Genomic DNA, 20,041 nt, shown 5'->3' on the forward strand with positions numbered 1-20,041 from the left:
CCACAAAGTAGTCTCACATGTCAAACCAGAAGTTACACAGGAGAAGGTCATTTATGCTTCTTGTCTCATCTGTGGCATTTCCAAATAAGAAATAGGATGCTTTCACTTAGAAAAGTTAGTAATAGGGCCATCGTTATTTGTCCAAAATTCTAAGGGGTAAAGAACTCCTAACTGATGAAATGTATGATTTGTTTATATCCTCTATTTCAGCATGTGCCTTGTAGCATTTATGGGCATGTGTAGCTAATATTAGAAACATGGGTTAACGATTATAGATTTTAAATATTGGTTAAACAAAATATGATTTATATTTTAATAAGTAACAAGTTGTGGTTTACTCTGTCCATAATTTCAGTGTTTCTTTAGTTAATGAATTTTCATATTGTTAGATTGAAGCTAAAATCTACATATACATGTCTTTTAGAGAACTGTATTTATTGGCTTGGTCTTTCCTCCATGAAGAATTTACTTATAGTGTTAGGATCTACCACTGTGCAAAGATTAGACAGAAATCTAATGGCATACAAGTTTAACAAATGAGAGAAGCCACTGGGGCTGTTCGGAAGAAGAAAAGAGCCTCATCAAAGTTTAGTTTTCAGCATCGCCTGAGATTCCACATAGAATTGTAGCCATGAGTTATGTCGTACCAAATTAAAATCTCAGAAAGTCTAATTTATATGCATAGCATTAACTTCAGGACTGATAAATGCTCCGGTGCACACTACCTAAGTAAATGCTGATAACATTACCTTACTAATAAAAGTGTATTTTAATCCATATAGTGATAAACTAATAGAAAGATTATAAATACAAGCTGAAACTGATGTGTCTTCATAGAACCATCCATGCTACAAATAGGGAGACTTCAGGTTTTGGAACCTTTCTTTTGGTTCTTACTATATAGAAAGCATTGTTTTTAGATAGCCTGGGGAATTCATGGTGGGGGGGCAGGCACAGTCCTCTCTCAAGGATTTACTAGGGTTCATGGTTGAAGAATAGGCATAGAGCTATGGGAGATAAGAGAATGGAGAAGCTACTTTGCTGAAGAAAAAAAGGAAGAAAGAACAGAAAGCTTCATAAAGTAGAAACTACTAACCTGTTTAAGCATGAGCAAGATTTCAGCAGAAGGAAACACCATGTGTAAAGTCATCAATGTAGAAATAGCAGACAGGTTTGGGGAATGGCAGGCAAGTTTGACTTCAGGTGATATCTGACTGAAACACGTTGAAGCTAAATCTTAGCCTTTTTGTAACCACAAACATCTGAGCTTTATTCTTTCGGGGTGAGGAGCTTCTGAAGGATTTTTGAATAAGGGAATAAGAGGCCAGTGTTGTTTTAGCAAGCTGTATAAAAGATGGTTCCAAAGTAGGGAAGGTTGTGGTGAGGGGAAGGGCTTTTGCAGTAGTCTTAGTAGGAGAGTGAGAGTCTTCATTAAGAAAGTGGCACAGGGAAAGAATATGAGAAGCATTGTGTAATTTATAGAAACTGACAATTGATTGGACATAGGGATTAATAAACAAGGAGGGAAATGGATTCAGGCTTGGAAGATAACCAGAAGATTTTCAGGCTTAGGAAATTAAAAGTTTGCTTTTAGATATTAATTATTAGGTACTTTTGAGACAATCCATGAATGAATATTTTCTGTAAATATATAGAACCACACCTTTAGATCATAAGTTCAAATATAATCAGTGTCACCTAGGTGGCTCAGTCAGTTAAGCATCCACCTTCGGCCCAGGTCATGATCTCACAGTTCGTGAGTTCGAGCCCCCCCCCGTTGAGTGCTGTGCTGACATCTCAGAGCCTGTAGCCTGCTTCAGATTCTGTGTCTCCCTCTCTCTGTGCCCCTCCCCCACTCATGCTCTGTCTCTCTTTCAAAAATAAATAAGCATTAAAAAATTTTTAAAAATAAGTTCAAATATAATCAAAGAACTGTTTTTTTACTGAGACATACTTTTTATTTCAGCAAAACATAATATCAAATATATCAAGCCCTAAAATTTTGAATCTAGTACCTGAAATATTCATATTCAATACTGTGCACATATATACACAAATACATATGCAATTATTTATATGGTTTGTAAAAGTTGTGTTTAAATATAGTGTTAATCCTTAAATACGTTATTTTGTCCCATATTTATATTACTATACACGTAGGCTACATCTTTTACTGTTTCTCATTAGAGTTTTTCACAAAGAAAGATTTTTTTGCCCCCCTGAGAGATTTCAGTACCATTTTGTCTAATTGTTCCTTATGTTAAACTACCATATTATAAGCTTCTTTGGAATCATAAAATAGTAATGCAGTTATCCTCTTAAGGAGCTGTGAGTTGTTATGCCATTATAGCTTGGTGGCATTCTGCTGACTACAGATTGGTGAATAAGAAGGGCTGACATTAAGACCATTTCTTTTACACTATTTCACAAAAACATTACCAGTATGTCTTTTAGTAAAAATGTTGATGTTATTAAAAATTCAAATGTAAGGAGTTTAGTGCAATTCTATGCTAACATTACAAAGAGGCCTTGTCAACAATCAGTCAGATGCCTAAGACTGAGCGAATTTGCACGCTATTTATTTGAGCTAAATCTCTAATAAGCCTCTTCTGCTAATTGGACTTAACATTTATGTTACTAAATGAGAAGCGTTTTTGGCTGCCATATAGGATGGTTAAGACCTACCCAACGGAATAAACAACTAACATCTGTTATCCTGTCCTGCTCCAGCTTGGCTTTTCCCAGTTAAGTACATCAGCCCTGAAGTCAAGGTTATCAAATATGTGAATCTCTGGCTCAGCCATGTCTATGTGAAGTCACATCATGAGTAAAGACCAGCCAACCGAAAGATACTGGATACAGCTGGTCCACTTTGTTTTAACCTTTCTAAGCCTACTACCATAAGCAAAAACTAGTAGAGGTTATAATCTTTGTAAAGTTTTAATAGTAACTATTTTTAGAATGAATTTCATTCTTTAGCAGTAGAATTTCGTGCTGATGATTGTTAGGTTAAAGATAATTATTTTTATAATACATTTATATTTATTTTCTTTTTTTAAAAAGAAGCTAAATTTGGATTTGGCTGGCCTTCGGAAGGAAAAAGAAGACCTACTGAAGAAATTGGAGTCCTCATCTGAAATCACAAGTTTGGCAGAAGAAGTTTCCCGGGTAATAGTTCCACAGATACAAGTTACATCACTTGGTCCTTCAAGGAGCATGGATTTGGAGATGAAGCAATTGCAGTGTAAACTAAAGGTGATTATAAATTTTATTAAACATGAAAATATATTCGTGTTTTTTCATGTTTCTTTATTTTGAGAGAAAGGGAGAGCACAAGCAGGGGAGGGGCAGAGAGAGGGGGGATCCCAAGCAGGCTCCACGCTGTCAGCATGTACCCTGACACAGGGCTCGAATCCACAACCTTTGAGATCATGACCTGAGCTGAAATCAAGAGTCAGATGCTTAACTGACTAAGCCAACCATGTGCCCCTTAAGTCAGTGAATCCTTAAAGACATGTTCATATTGATTCTAATTTAATTCTACTAGGATAAATTATGGCATAAATAATCCAAAAAATATTGATGCTATATTTGATCTATTTAGCCTAGTAGATTCTTATATGGTAACTCATAACACTGCTCTCTGAAAACTGACAAGACACCATGAAATCCTAAGACGGTGATAGACACTGGCCATTGTCATTTCTCTTCCACTGCTGAACTCCCCTCTGTCCTCCATTCCTCCCTCCACTGAACAGAATTCCTTTCTGTATCTACATAACTAGAATTGCTTCCCTCTACACAGTTGCTACTATTTTAAGTTAGTTGTTGTTGGTTGGAGATGAGGAAGGAGGAGGAAAGTGGAGGGAGGGAGGGAGAAGCCCTGAGCAAAGATGGGTTAGTTTGATAGATTTCAACGAGTTACACCTAAGAGTAAGAATAAAAATCAGTGTTCGTTTTGTTTATAAAGAATTCTATCTAAGTCCAGTTGAAACTGTCAACAACTTAAAAACGTTTAGTTTAACTAGAATTACCTTGTAAGAAACAGGATTTGTGATTTCTAATCAGAAATTTCATTTTCATACTGTTAAAAGCAAGCTCATTTATTCATCATGCATTTAATTATTTTGCTCAGTGAGGATTGCTACCTGGTAGCTAAAAGAACAGTGTTTTGGGGACCATCACTGTAATGAGAGTCACTAAAAAGAAAGTTCTGGTTGGACATCCACAGAATACATTAGGAACAGAGTACCTATAAATGTTAAGAGATTATCAGATATTGAATTGTCCAACAGACTCAGTTGTTATTAATTCAAAAGATATGTGCATTCTCCAATAATATCTTTAAATGAAGAATTACTAAGAGGATAAAATAGGATAAAGCTTAAAGTATATGAGGGTGTCATTACCTGAAAATATTGTGCTTTGTTAATAATGAGATATACACAGTGGCATTAATTTAGGTACTTCTTGAATACCATCATCTTCAGACAGTTTTTGTGTGCAGAACTTGCCTCAACCACTACATTTTATAAGTTTAAAATACCTTATGTAATAGAAACATGAGAAAAAATAGTTGTGTAAGGTTTGGTGTGTATGTATCTTTTCTTAAAATGCATTCTTGTCTGTGAAAAAGTGAAATAAAATGTGCAAATATTCCAGTGTTAGGTTTCTATACAGAAGATAAAACCATTGAGGTGTTCTTTGATCTTATCTATATCTACTATAGAGGCTTTAATTCATGGTTCTGTGATTCTTCTTACATTTAAGTTTTCATGCTCCTAATACAAGTTTAGTTTTCAACAAGATAAAATCAAATGTTGAATCCAATAATACCTAATCTGACCTCTAAAATTTTTTTAAGTTACTAATAGCTTTAAGTTGACCTATATTTTACTTATGTGATTTTACTTACTGCTAATGGTCTAATGTAATTTTTGGAAATAATAAACCCATATCCATATCTGTAAGTTATTTACATTATAGTTTCCCATGGTGTAAGTTTTTACCCATATATAAATCTCTCTTTCGTTTTGGACGAGTGTGTGAGTCACAAAGGTAGGACTGTGAGGATGCCTGGAGCATTTAGACCACACTTGATGTACACTTGAAGTGAACTGTCCATAACTAGCCCAGATTTCTGGAACACTGGGTCACGGACAAAAGGATAAATCTCTACTTTGGTCTTGTTTCATGTTTTAATACGGAATAGAAGACCAATACCTTAAACTACATAAGACTCTGTGCTACTACAAATTTCTGTTTTGATATTTTTTAGTTTGCTAGGTCTGCCATAACAAAATACTGCAGACTGGGTGGCTTAAATAATAGAAATTATTTTTCCTCTTAGTTCTGAAGTCCACAAGTCCAAGATCAAGGTTTGGTTTCTTCTGAGGCTTCAGAATTATTAGCTTGTAGATAGCCACCTTTGCTGTGTCTTCACGTGGTAATCCCTCAGTCTGTGGGATTCTGTTTAATCTCCTCTTCTTATAAGGATACCAGTCATTTTGAATGAAGGCCCCCTGGATGACTTCATTTTACTGTACTTACCTCTTTAGAGGCTTAACCTAACACAGTGACATTTTGAGGTTCTGGGATTAAAACGTCAACATATAAATTTTGAGGGGACACAATTCAACCCATGGCAGATATCAAATTATTAACACAATAATTTTCCAAGAAATAAATTCTGTTCTAATTGATGTTTTTGTGCTTAATTTTAAGAAAAACTGGTTATATTTGGATACATTAAAGGTTTGCTTACATCTTTTTTATTTTATCCAAGTAATTTTACATTTTTTGCGTAAATTCTTAAGTGTACTTCTCAGATATATGTGATACATTCAGTATCATTTGAGTGCTCATGTGTATTTTATATATCTCCATTTTTACCCATATTAGATACATTTCTTCAGGGTACTCAACTTTATACAGATAGACGATCAAATATTTAGAGACATATATAAATACCTTCCAGTGAATGGTGTGTGTGTGTGTGTGTGTGTGTGTGTGTGTGTGTAATGGTATATACATATATATAGCATCATTTGTATTAGTTTATTTGTATAGTTATTTATGCAGTTTGAATTGAATAGTATTCTAATTTATATTTGTGATTCTTCTTGATTGTTGAAAGTGTCCCTTTCTGTATATACCATGGTTCTTTTCCAGTTTCCCAATAAGTTCATAATGAAGCATAGTAATTTTTAAACTATTGTTCCTTTATATATAACCTATTACCAGCTGATTCTAAGTCCTTTACAAATAGTAATCCATTAATCCTCATTTCTACCCTGGGAAATAAGGTCATAATATTATTCTATTTTACTTTTGAGAAAGCAGACACACACAAGGTAAGTTAGTTGTCCAAGATCACTAAGCAGAGCTGAGGTTAGAACTCAATCCATCTGACTTCAGTCCATGCTTTTACTCATTACACTCTGCAATTAAAAAATAATGTTTAACAAACTTAGATAGGAAAGCTCTAACCATGCTGGACTCTTACCGTTGTGACATTTTTGACACATATGTTTTACTCCAGGTTTGAGGTCATGCTGCAGGTAAGTTTTGTATAGTAGAAATGGAAAATGCTAGAGGCCCTGGGTTTTAATCACTCTTTGTACACTAACTTCTTATGAGGCCTGACTCCGGAAATAACTTCTCCAGAGGTTGAAGGCAGGCATACCCTTCTAACTACTCCATAAGGATTTTTGAGGATCAAGTGAAATGGCTCTGAGATGTAGAGATTCTGAAAAAAGTATATATCAAGCTGGTGTTATTTTATTTACTGTAATTCAGTAATCCCTCAACTATCCAGAAGCCAGAGTTATAGCATTTTTGGTCCCCTAAAATAACAACCTTAAGTCTAAAAACAAAAGAATCAAACAACTACCTTAAAATCCACTTAATTTATTCCACTGACGATATTGTTAGGCTTCGTTTACTGCCTGTTGTCTTTTAAGTACCATTTAATAATCTTTTTAACTTCTGAGCAGAAAATACCTCAAAAGCAGTGAATTAGAAGTAGGCTTATTAAGGGGCTAGATGACTGTTTTCAGGCAAGAATATGTCGACCAAAAGACCAACAGAGAAAAAGAAAAATCTAAAAACATGAAGGTAAAAATACAAAATTAGAAAAACAGCACTCTGGGACCATTTAAAGTAGCCTTTTATATCATAATAGTTCCTAAAGACATGACTATATAATGATATAGTGATGCTATAATACAGCAATATAATATGTATAATTAATACTGTGATTATAATATATTGCTATATTGAAGTATCACTATTAGCTTAATGTAATTATGGATGTTCTTATTTCTAACTGAGTGAACAATCATTCCAGAGAGAATTTAAGATTGATGATTAAAGCAAAAGCTTCAATTATCTGCTAAATTCACTAGTGTGGAATATCTTACTCTGGCAATGCATGTCATATATGCTGGAAATTTAGATTGCATTCCATAAACATTTAATCAACATTTTTAACATTCAGTCCACTTGCCATATTAAAGATTTTAAGTTTTTAATAAAATCTGTATATTTAATGTAAAAGTTAAAATTATTTCAAAACTTTTATATACATATTCTATACCAATGAGATATTTAAAGTCTGTCTAGTGAATTTGACTTGTATTTAAATGGTGTGATGGTTTCGTCTTTACAGATTTACATTTTTTTTAGCACCAGCCAGTCAAACCTGGGAATAGTTCTAACAGAAAGAATTGATCATAGTTACTAGAAAGATCAACAAAATAACTATTCCAAATATTTTTAAAGCTATCATATTTTATTCCACATTAGGTTAATATTTCTAATTTACAAATGAATTAATGTGTGTTATCACTATCTTGTAACTGGAGAAACTATATCAGACACACTAGGTAATATCTCAGATTACTTATGTACTTAGCACTTGAGTCAAAATTAAAAGTTAGGGTTCCTGATACTCTAGTTACTACCTCTGGCTCTTGGGCTGTGCAGTCAACAAATACCACAAAGCTGTTCTGCTTCGAAAAACTCATGTTTATGCATAAATACTTTAATAATAAATAATATGATTAATAAATTCAAGTAAGGAAGTATTTAGTATTTGTAAGATTCCTTATCAGTTATCTATTACCGTTTAACAAACTATCTTAAAATGTAGCAGCTCACAACAATGGCAGTTTATTAATTCTTATGATCCACTGGGTTGACCGGGCAGTTCTTTTGCTTCTGTCTTTTGAGTTCTCTCATATGCCTGCATTCTTCTAACTTAAGGCTTTACCTGGACTGCAAGTTCAAAGACCACCTCACTCGCAGACGGGCAGTTGGTCTGCGGGCTGTGTGCTGGGATTCCCCAGCACTCCTCCGTGGCCTTTCCTCTGTCCTCCCTGCAAGGTGATCCAGGGCAGCATTCCAAGAGGGCAAAGGTGCAGCCGCAAGGCTTCAGGCCCAGCAGCTGGTACTTGCATAATGTCATTCCTGCCACATTTGTCTTGGTCAGAACAAATCACAGGCCAGGCCAGACCATACTCAAAGGTTTGGAAGATGGATCCCACCTCCTGATGGGAGGAGCAGCGAAGTATTTGTGACCATATTTAGTCTGTTATCACAGGCTCTTAGTAAATCAAGCGTTCATTTCATGTGATTTTGTTAGCCTATTAAAATGCTAAATTAATCACATACACATTTACATTTTATGAAGATAGTCCTTATTTCCCATACATGTATTTGGGTTATGTACTTTTTGCAATTGTTATATGATGGGATTCTTTCGTGGATTTGGTATGTTATATAAAAATTTAGTATACCATAGTACTTCTAGTAAAACATATAAAATAAACCATTTAAAAATATTAAAATATAAAAATATATTAAAATGTCCTTCTTAATTATAATCACATTTATTGCAATGTTATTATTTTTCATGAGAATGGCATTTATTTTGATGGCTGCATTTGACAAAAGATGGAAAGGTTTATTTGATTTTATATGTGTTTTTAATCCAGAATGCAACTAATGAACTCACTAAACAGTCCTCAAATGTGAAGTCTCTGAAATTTGAACTCCTAGCAAAAGAAGAACATATAAAGGAAATGCATGAAAGGTATGGTCTTGATATTTTTATCCATTGTATTTGGTGCCACCTAGTGGTAGTTAACTCTATTAAACATTGCACACAAGAAAACAATACCACACGTTAAAAATTAACTTTCCCTTCCTTCATGTTTAAGACCCCATAAGATGAAAGTTTAATGAATATTACCTATAAGCATGATTGATGACAAGCTATTTACTGTTTTTTAATTAGACTAAGAATATTTAAAGTTACCTTTTCCTTTTTAGAGGTAACCATTTAATTTTGAATGTACATAAAGTAATGACCTAATGACTATGAACAAAAAACTTCTAAATGTGGTAATTATTTGACCAAAATTATGTATGTAGGTTGATCGTATATTGCATGTAAATGCCTAAGCTTATAAGGCTAAGGTGGAAGAAAGGGAAAGTTTTGTTCATCTCTAAAATAAATGGAAGATTATGAAAGTTTTTATTTTATGTGTTTTTTTAACAAAAAGGGGTTTAAAATGTCCTATCTCACTGAATCAAAATTATTTTCTTTCTATATATTTAACAGATGTATTAGAGCTTAGGAGTGATACATGTTCAGGTAGAATTCCAGTCTGTCCTTGATAAATACATATATAATGCACAGACATGTAGATCACATTTTAAGTGAAGATCACTTAGGAGTGATAGTAACAGATGAAACTACTGACAAAAAGATTGGCTAATTTTTTAAACAAAGTATCTTCAAGTTTATTTATTAGCATAAGAGGCAATCTTATTTACTATTTAATAGTGAGGGCCCTAGAGAAATAGTCTTTGAATCCTAGTTTCTCTACCTGCCAGCTCTGTATCTCAGTTTAATAGTATGAGCTCGTACAATTCTTGTGAAGATTAAGAGAGAGACTATAAAGTACTTATGATGGAGACTGGCACCTAGCGAGCACTCAGTAAACATTACCTATTATTATTTAGTAGGAGCAGTAATAGTTGTTACCGCAGCTATGACTTCATATACATCATCAACTTAAGCTAAACTGGTATGTCAGTTCAATTGTACATGATATTAAATTGGAAGATACCATGCCTAAGCTTAGTGTTTTTGTATAATATTATAAAATTTTACATTTGTTTACTAAAATACAGAATTATTTTCTATCAGTTCTATGCTTTTTAATGATCTCTAAATATCAGTTTGATTTTTCTGAGCACTGCAAAAATATAATTTAAAGATAATTGTTTTATTTTATTTTTTATCTATTTATTTTGAGAGAGAGTAGCAGAGGGAGAGGAGAGAGAGAATCCCAAGCAGGCTCCCAGCACAGAGCCCAACACGGGGCTGATTATCACAACCATGAGATCACGACTCAAGCTGAGATAAAGAGTCAGATGCTGAAGCAACTAAGCCACCCGGGCGCCCCTAAATATAATAATATTAATTTTCCATAAGTTTGTTAATCTTTCTCAGTCTTCCATCTTTTATGTCTTAGTGCATATATATAGTACGGTCATTACCAGTCACAACACGATTATAGATTTTACCAGTATGCAAAGTATGACTAGATCAGTACTTCATCCCATGCAATTATCTTATTAATTTGCAATTAATATCAGCATTTAAAAATTAAATATTCTCTGGGGCGCCTGGGTGGCTTAGTCGCTTAAGCGTCCGACTTTCGCTTGGGTCATGGTCTCGCGGTTCGTGGGTTCGAGCCCCGCGTCGGGCTCTGTGCTGACTGCCAGCTCAGAGCCTGGACCCTGTTTCAGTCTCTGTCTCCCTCTCTCTCTGACTCTCCCCTGCTCACACTGTCTCTCTCTCTCTCTCTCTCTCTCTCTCCTAGAAATAAATAAAAACATTAAAAAAAATAAATCAATATTCTCTACCTTTCTTATAAAGTGTCTTTTTTCACTTGTTGGGATGAGCACTGGGTATTATATGGAAACCAACTTAACAATAAACTATGAAAGGAAAAAAAATGTCTTTTTTCCTTTTCAAGGATATCTCGAATGGAGAGGGATATAACCATGAAAAGACATTTGATAGAGGACTTGAAATTTCGACAGAAAGTAAATTTGGAAAGTAATGAGAGTATTAATGAGATGTTGGAAAATCTTGAAAAGAAGGTATCAATTTTTATGTTCTCTGACACTAAAAACTATCACTTTCCTCTTATCTTTTTCACTTGAATACTCAGTCTTCATAAATGTCTAGAAAATATTCACAGAATACATGTGTACTGTTATATAATTACATTATTTTTTTCCGAAAGTACATTATTTGCTTTAAAATTCATGCACAGCACAGTCACACATTCTTTTTATATTTGTAAACATGCCATGATAAGATAATCAGGTTTAATTTTTAAAACTTTTAATGTTTCTGAATATATAATTACCTTTTCGTCAACATTTTAAAGCTGAATTTATAAAATTTATAAATTATTTATTTGCTTTATTTAATTTACTAGCACTTATGATAGAATCAAGCATAAATTTTTAAATGAAAAAGGTAATAACCAATAACTACCGGAAGTTCTTTAAAGAGTGTGCTTACCACAGTTGTTTAGAAGTATACTTTTACCCTTTATACACTTAAGTCAGTATACTTAGGAGGAGAGTTGTATTTAACATAGTTGTATATCTGACCCCAAAGTAGAAATCAGCAGTTTGCTGACTAAGAGATATTTTTTTTAAAAAGTGCGATTTGCATAACTCCTAAAGCAGCTTGTGCTTTGGCATAATGTTATCCACTCCAGAGAGAGCATCTCCCTTACCTTCCTTGTTGGAGATAAAAGTGTAAGTATCTGTTAGCTCAAGCAGATTGAAGAGAGAAAATTTTACAGAGGCAAATCAAATGCATGTCGGTTTTCGTTCTCTTCTGCATAAATTATAGTTACTTCCTGTAGTTTCTTTGGTGTTATCATTTAAATTTTGCTTATTTTTAAACTTTAATAATCATTTCATATAAAGCCTTAGAATCTGTATATAAGTAATTATATCTTTAGTGGCATTAAATGAAAAAAGAAAAACTATTTCTTCTTTCAAATGTATAATAAATATGTTACATTGCTTATTTAATTTTATCCTAAAATGTACATGTTGTATTGGAGATAGAACTGAAAGTTATCCATGACTTGCCTTATTTAAGAATCCAAGACAACCATCCCCTGCTTCAGGAGGCTTAGGTTAGTGATTAAAGGGAACATAGTTAAAATTAGTATTGTATTCATAGTTTTTTTTGGTGCATTTTTCATTTTGCTATTAATTTAAGGATTTTATGGTTTCATTCATAGCGAGCTCTCCAAATCTTATTATATGTGAATTTGATATCATTTTTTTTTGCTTTTATTATTTAAATTTTATCTCATTTATGAGAAGAAATGAAATTAGACTTATTCATGAATTGCTTTGTTTGTGGTAAAACAGAGCATACTCCTAGAATAGCTTTACCAATAAATATGCTTTTCATGTAGGTGAAGACACTAACTGAAGAGTGTTCTAACAAGAAGGTGTCAATTGATTCACTAAAGCAGAGACTCAGTGTTGCTGTAAAAGAGAAGTCACAGTTTGAACAGATGTATCAAAAAACTAAAGAGGAATTAGAAAAAAAGGTATGCTTTTCAGACATGTTAGCTTAGAAATGGAATATAACTGGGGTGCTTGGGTGGCTCAGTCAGTTAAGCGTCCAACTTCGGCTCAGGTCATGATCTCATGGTTTGTGGGTTCGAGCCCCATGTCGGGCTCTGTGCTGACAGCTCAGAGCCTGGAGCCTGTTTCAGATTCTGTGTCTCCCCCTCTCTCTGACCCTCCCCTGCTCACGCTGTCTCTCTCTCTCTCTCAGAAATAAATAAAACATTAAAAGAAATTTTAAAAAAAGAAATGGAATATAACTGTATCTTTGTCATTTTTAAAACTCATTTTTTTCTGCCCAAAACTTACTATAAGCAACTGAATTGTGTCAGATAACCGCAAACTGTTTATACCTCTACATGAAACACTAAGAATTTAACATGAAAGGTAGTGCTATATTAGAGAAACAGATTTTGTGTCTTAATAATGTATTTTTTTCATTTTTTTAATGTTTATTTTTGAGAGAGAGAGAGGATGCGTACAAGCAAGGGAGTGGCAGAGAGAGAGGGAGGGAGAGGATCTGAAGAGGGCTCCCTGCCGACAGCAGAGAGTCTGAAGTGGGGTTTAAAATCACAAACCATGAGATCATGACCTGAGCCAAAGTTTGACGCTTAAGTGACTGAGCCACCCAGGTGCCCCTTGATAATGTCTTTTAAATGAATACTATTAAGGACTGGCATAAGTAGATGTAAATTTTTTAGATCCACCTATACTTTAAACTAATTAAATATTTCCATTTTACATATGAGGTCTTTAGGTCTAAAATAGCTTCCATGTCTTTAATGATTTACAATTTTTAAAAACAAACTAATTTTGACGATAAATATATGCAAAGATATGCTCACCATATTTCATTGAAAATAAAACAACCCTCAATTTAACCCAAATAAAAACAAATACATATATAAAAAGAATCATGAAATCATTTCTTTATCTGACATGTACAACTAAATCTTCCAAATATGTTTAGGAATTATTTTTTATTCTATGATTACCGGTCTTTTGTAGGATATCAAGCTTGGTCTCCTAGTATCAAAAATAAGTGAGACCGAATCTGCAATGGCTGAAATTGAAACAGCAGCATCCAAGCATCTTCAAGGATTAGCACTGAAAAGTGAGCAGGCCCTAGAAGGTGCACAGAAAAAGTTGCTCTTAGCCAATGAGAGAGTGGAGGAGTTCACCGTCTTTGTGAAGGTTTGAATTCTTTGTTGTTTACTAACTTGTGCTTTAGTTCAAACAGACTGTTGGCCTACCTGAGGTGATTTGGGGATACTTTGTGATTTCTTTCTGCTTTCTGAAAACCATAAAACATCTTCTCCTACCCTACTTGCCACATTGTTCAAATTTTGTCTATCTGGTTTTGTAGCTTGAGTTTAAAATTTTCCATCCTATTTTTAATAGTCTTCTCTTAATGTCAATTCAGTTATGAAATTGCAGTAATCATGTAATCAAGACAGAGTTTAAGATGAAAGAATTAAGCCATTCCTATTCTACTCTTCTTTTGAAAATCCAGCAAGAACAACCAGAAAATTACCCCAGGTTTATTGATGCTCCAAGACACCTGAACATCAGTCCATAGCCTGTCAGACATAGAATGGGTAGAGGGATGATAAATGACTTAGCAGAGGAAAAGGAAGACAAACCAAAGTGTCTGCAAAGGCTGGGCTGTCTAGAAATTATCTGACAGCTGAAGAACCCCTAGAAAGGCTCAGTAATTGGTGGCACAAGGAACCACCAAGGGTGATGGGGGAGGGACAGATACAGGTCGTTTGTTTGCAAGTTTTTATAAGGATTTTTTAGGCCTCTGGTCTGTAGTTTTGCCCCATGAGTTCAGAGTTCCTCTCTTTGCTCTTCTGGGAAAGCTGATGAGGAACAGCTTTGGTTTCAAAGATACCAGGCACTAAGGACCAGGAATCTGGCGATTGCTCTGTTGCTTCAGTCCCACTGTGAGTTATTTACACCTCTGTTTCGTGCCTTTTAGTCTGCCTTGTATTATAGCTGGGAAAGGAATCCATTGCCAGTAGAGAGATTATGAGTTTCTTAAAGTCAAAGACAATGTTTTATCAATTTCCACTATCATAGCATCTATCTGGTGCCTTGCAAAATAGTTGGCATGTAGTAGGTAATGATCACTACCTAATCAAATTAAATTTCCATTAGAAATGTGAGATTTCTTTTAAAGTATATTTGTATTTATTTTGAAAGAGCTAGAAAGCAAGTGGGGCGGGGGGTGGGAGGTGGAGGGAGACAGAATCCCAAGCAAGCTCCATGGTATCAGTGCAGAGCCTGATGTGGGGCTTGAACTCACAAACCATGAGATCATGACCTGAGTCAAAATCAAGAATTGGACACCCAATTGACTGAACTACCCAGGTGCCCCAGAAATGTGAGATTTTAATGATAGTTCTTTGGCCTTTAAAAATAAGCACCAAAATAGTTTGATTACAGTGGGAAAATAACTCTTTACTTTCTCTCTTTTCTCCTACAACTGCACTGTTCTCTTTTCTTTTTTTTAAACAATTTTTTATGAGATTAAGTTACTTGTGCCACTTTGTCCTTCAGAAGGCATGTGTGAGTAAAACCTGGCATATTATATACTACAAAGCTGTAGTAATCAAAACAGTATGGTACTAGCACATAAATAGAGACATAAATCAATGGAACAGAGTAGAGCGCCCAGAAATAAACCCGGGATCCTACGGCCAATTAGTCTTCAACAAAGGAGGCAAGACTAGGCAGTGGGAAAGATGGTCTCTTCAATAAATGGTGCTGGAACAACTGGATAGCTACATGCAAAGGAAAGAAACTGGTCCACTTTTCTACACCATACACAGAAATAAATTCAAAATGAAGACCTAAATATAAGACCTGAAACCATAAAAATCCTAGAAGAGAGCATAGGCAGTAGTTTCTCTGACATTGGCCCTAGAAACATTTTTCTAAATATGTCTCATGATTCAAGGAAAATAAAAGTAAAACTGTTCAATAAACTGTTGAAATTACATCAAAATAAAAGCTTCAGCATAGCGAAGGAAACCATCAACAAAACTAAAAGACAACCTACTGAATGGGAGATGATACTTACAAATGACATATCTGATAAAGGGTTAGTATCCAAAATATATAAAGAACTTATCCAACTCAACACACAACAAAACAAGTAACCCAATTAAAAAATGGGCAGAAGACGTGAACAAACGTTTCTCCAAAGAAGACATCCAGATGGCCGCCACTTGAAAACGTGCTCAATATCACTCATCATCAGGGAAATGCAAATCAGAACCACAATGTGATTATCACCTCTCACCTGTCAAAATGGCTAAAGTCAGAAACAAAAAACAGTAAGTGTTGGTGAGGATATGGACAAAAGGAACCCTCACACACCACTGGTGGGAATGCAATCTGGTGCAGCCACTGTGGAAGGCAGTATAGAAGTTCCTCAAAAAATTAAAAATAGAATTACCTTATTTTCCAGGAATGGCACTACTGGGTGTTCACCCAAAGAATATAAAAACTAATTTGAAAAGGTATATGCACCCCTATGTTTGTTGCAGCATTATTAATAACCAAATATAGCCCAATTAACTCATCAATGGATGAGTTAATAAAGAAAATGTGGTATATAGATGTACAATGGAGTATTAGTCAGCCATAAAAAACAAAGAGATCTTGCATTTGCAACAACATGGATGGACCTAGAGAGTATATTGCTAAGTGAAATAAGTCCGAGAAAGATAAATACCATATTATTTCACTCGTGTAACTCAAAACAAAACAAAACAAAACAAATAAACTGGGAGGAAAAGAGACCAAAAAACAAGATTCCTAACTTGGAGAACAAACTGATGATTACCAGAGGAGAGGTGGGTGGAGGGGATGGGTGAAATAAGTGTAAGCATCTGTCAGGCACAGATAAACTGTCAGGCACAATTCTTGTGTTTGAGCCCTGCATCAGGCTTTGTGCTGACAGCTCACACCCTGGAGCCTGCTACAGATTCAGTGTGTGTGTCTCTCTCTGCCTGCCCCCTGCTTGCACTCTGTTATTCTCTCTCTCTAAAATACATAAACATAGGGGCGCCTGGGTGGCTTAGTCGGCTAAGCATCCGACTTTCGCTTAGGTCATGATCTCGCGGTTTGTGGGTTCGAGCCCCGCATCGGGCTCTGTGCTGACTGCCAGCTCGGAGCCTGGAGCCTATTTCAGAGTCTGTGTCTCCCTCTCTCTCTGACCCTCCTCTGCTCATGCTGTCTCTCTCTCTCCCCTAGAAATAAATAAAAATATTTTTTAAAAAAAGTTTCTGCTGTTCCAGGGACTATATTTTAAAAAATAAATAAATAAATAAATAAATAAAATAAAATAAATAAACATAAAAAATTTAAAAATAAATAAATAAAAGAACTGACAGTGCATAGCANTCTTTATAAAATGAAAGTTTAAACTATAGAATAAAATAACAGTACTACTTGCTATTTCCCTTCCCTCATAACCCCACTATTATTTGTATTCTTTATTCCTCTAAAAATTGGCTCTTACAAAATATTTTAAAATTTATTTTTTATTTTTTATTTACTTTTTAATTTATATCTAACTTAGCATATAGTGAAATCATGATTTCAGGAGTAGAATCCAGTGATTCATCCTCTACATATAACACCCACTGCTGATCCCAACATGTGTCCTCCTTAATACTCCTGGCCCCTTTAACCCATCCATCCACCCACAACCCTTCCAGCAACCCTCAGTTTGTTCTCTGTATTTGAGAGTCTCTTGTGTTTTGTCCCCCTCCCTGTTTTTATATTGTTTTTGCTTCCCTTCCCTTATGCTCATCTGTTTTGTATCTTAAATTCTACATATGAGTAAAGTCATATGATATTTGTCTTTTTCTGACCAATTTCACTTAGCATAATACACTCTAGTTCCATCTACATTGTTGCACATGGCAAGATTTCATTCTTTTTGATTGCCGAGTAATACTGTTGATGGACATTTGGGCTCTTTCCACGCTTTGGCTATTGTTGATAACACTGCTAAAAACATTGGAGTGCATGTGCCCCTTCGAAACAGCCAACCTATCTCCTTTGGATACATACCTCATAGTGCAGTTGTTGGGTCATAGAGTACTTCTATTTTTAATTTTTTGATAAACCTCCATACTGTTTCCCAGAGTGGCTGCACCAGTTTGCATCCCTACCAGAAATGCAAAAGTGTTCTCTTTCCACTGTCATTGCCTAAGTTGTCAATTTTAGCCATTCTGACAGATGTGAGGTGGTATCTCATTGTGGTTTTGATTTGTATTTCCCTGATGATGAGTGATGTTGAGCATTTTTTCAAGTGTCTGTTAGCCATCCGGATGTCTTCTTTGGAAAAATGTCTTTTCATGTCTTTTGCCCATTTCTTCACTGGATTATTTATTTTTTGGGTGTTGAGTTTGATAAGTTCTTTATAGATTTTAGATACTAACCCTTTATCTGATATGTCATTTGCAAATATTTTCTCCCATTCCATTGGTTGCCTTTTAGTTTTTCTGATTATTTCCTTCACTGTGCAGAAGCTTTTAATATTGATGAGGTCCCAATGGTTCATTTTTGCTTTTGTTTTCCTTGCCTCTGGAGACATGTTGAATAAGAAGTTTCTGCGGCCAAGGTCAAAGAGGTTTTTGCCTGCTTTCTCCTCTAGGATTTTGATGGCTTCCTGTCTTACATTTAGGTCTTTCATCCATTTTGAGTTTGTTTTTCTGTATGGTGTAAAAAAGTGGTCCAACTTCATTCTTCCGCATGTTGCTGTCCACTTTTCCCAACACCATTTGCTTAAGAGACTGTCTTTATTCCATTGGATATTCTTTCCTGCTTTGTCAAAGATTAGCTGGCCATATGTTTGTGGGTCCATTTCTGGGTTCTCTATTCTATTCCATTGATTTGTGCATCTGTTTTTGTGCCAGTACCATACTGTCTTGATGACAGGATTGTTCTAGCTCTGTGAACAGTGCTGGTGTTACTTTGATAGGGATTACTTTGAATATGTAGATTGCTTTGGGTAGTATCAATATTTTAATAAGATTTGTTTTCCAATCCATGAGCATGGAATATTTGTCCCTTTTTTATGTGTGTCTTCTTCAGATTCTTTCATGAGCTTTCTATAGTTTTCAGTGTATATATTTTTCATCACTTTGGTTAGGTTTATTCCTAGGTATTTTATGGGTTTTGGTGCAATTGTGATGGGATCAACTCCTTGATTTCTTTCCGCTGCTTCAGTATTGGGGTATAGGATTGTGACCGATTTCTGCACATTGATCTTATATCCTGCGAGTTTGCTAAATTCATGGTAGGTTCTAGAAGTTTTTTGTGGAATCTTTTGGCTTAATATTCCATATAGAGTATCATGTCATCTGGGAAGAGTGAAAGTTTGACTTCCTCATTGCCAGTTTGGATGGCTTTTATTTCTTTGTGTTGTCTGATTGCTGAGGCAAGGACTTATAATACTATGTTGAATAACAGTGGTGAGAGTGAACATTCCTGTTGTTTTCCTGATGTTAGTGGGAAAACTCTGTTTTTCCGCACTGAGAAGATATTAGCAGTGGGTCTTTGTTTATGGATTTTATGATCTTGAGGTATGATCCTTTTATCCCTAGATTCCTGAGGGTTTTTATGAAGAATAGATGCTGTATATTGTCAAGCACTTTATCTGTGTCTATTGAGAGGATCATGTGGTTCTTATTCTTTCTTTTGTTAATGTGATGTATCACATTGATTAATTTGCAGATATTGAACTAGCCTTGAATCCCAGGTATAAATCCCACTTGATCGTGGTGAATAATTCTTTTAATGTTATGTTGGGTCCAGTTGGCTAGTATCTTGTTAAGATGTTTGCATCCATGTTCATTAGCGAAATTGGTCTGTAGTTCTCCTTCTTAGTGGGGTTTTGTCTGGTTTTGGAATCAAGGTAGTGCTGGCCTCATAGAATGAGTTTGTAAGTTTTCCTTCCATTTCTATTTTTTGGAACATCTTCAAAGGAATAGTTGTTAACTCTTCTTTAAATATTTTATAGAATTCCCCTGGAAAGCCATCTGGCCCTGGACTCTTTGGGATATTTTTGATTACTAATTCAAATTCTTTACTGGTTATGAGCCTGTTCAAATTTTCTATATTCTTCTGTTTCAGGTTTTGTAGCTTATATGTTTCTAGGAATTTGTTCATTTCTTTCAGATTGCCCAATTTATTGGCATATAACTTCTCATAATATTCTCTTTTTATTGTTTGTATTTCTGCAGTGTTCGTTGCAATCTCTTCTCTTTCATTCTTGATTTTATTTATTTGGGTCCTTTCCTTTTTTTTTTTTTTTTTTTTTTTTTAAAAAACAGTC

The 20,041-nt window shown here is 34.8% G+C and overlaps 1 protein-coding gene across 2 annotated transcripts in view; it reads left to right on the forward strand.

The window, feature by feature from the left end:
- CNTLN (centlein) overlaps nt 1-20,041 on the forward strand; it is a 283,942-nt gene that overhangs the window by 228,914 nt on the left and 34,987 nt on the right. For both annotated transcript variants that reach the window (XM_077765063.1, XM_077765065.1), the window contains exons 19-23: nt 3,064-3,255; nt 8,997-9,094; nt 11,052-11,178; nt 12,528-12,665; nt 13,693-13,878. In XM_077765063.1, the coding sequence (XP_077621189.1) occupies nt 3,064-3,255; nt 8,997-9,094; nt 11,052-11,178; nt 12,528-12,665; nt 13,693-13,878 (741 nt within the window). The remainder of the gene's footprint in view (nt 1-3,063; nt 3,256-8,996; nt 9,095-11,051; nt 11,179-12,527; nt 12,666-13,692; nt 13,879-20,041) is intronic.

This window comes from Crocuta crocuta, unplaced genomic scaffold (assembly GCF_008692635.1).
Source record: "Crocuta crocuta isolate KB4526 unplaced genomic scaffold, BGI_CrCroc_1.0 scaffold687, whole genome shotgun sequence".
NCBI lineage: Eukaryota > Metazoa > Chordata > Mammalia > Carnivora > Hyaenidae > Crocuta > Crocuta crocuta.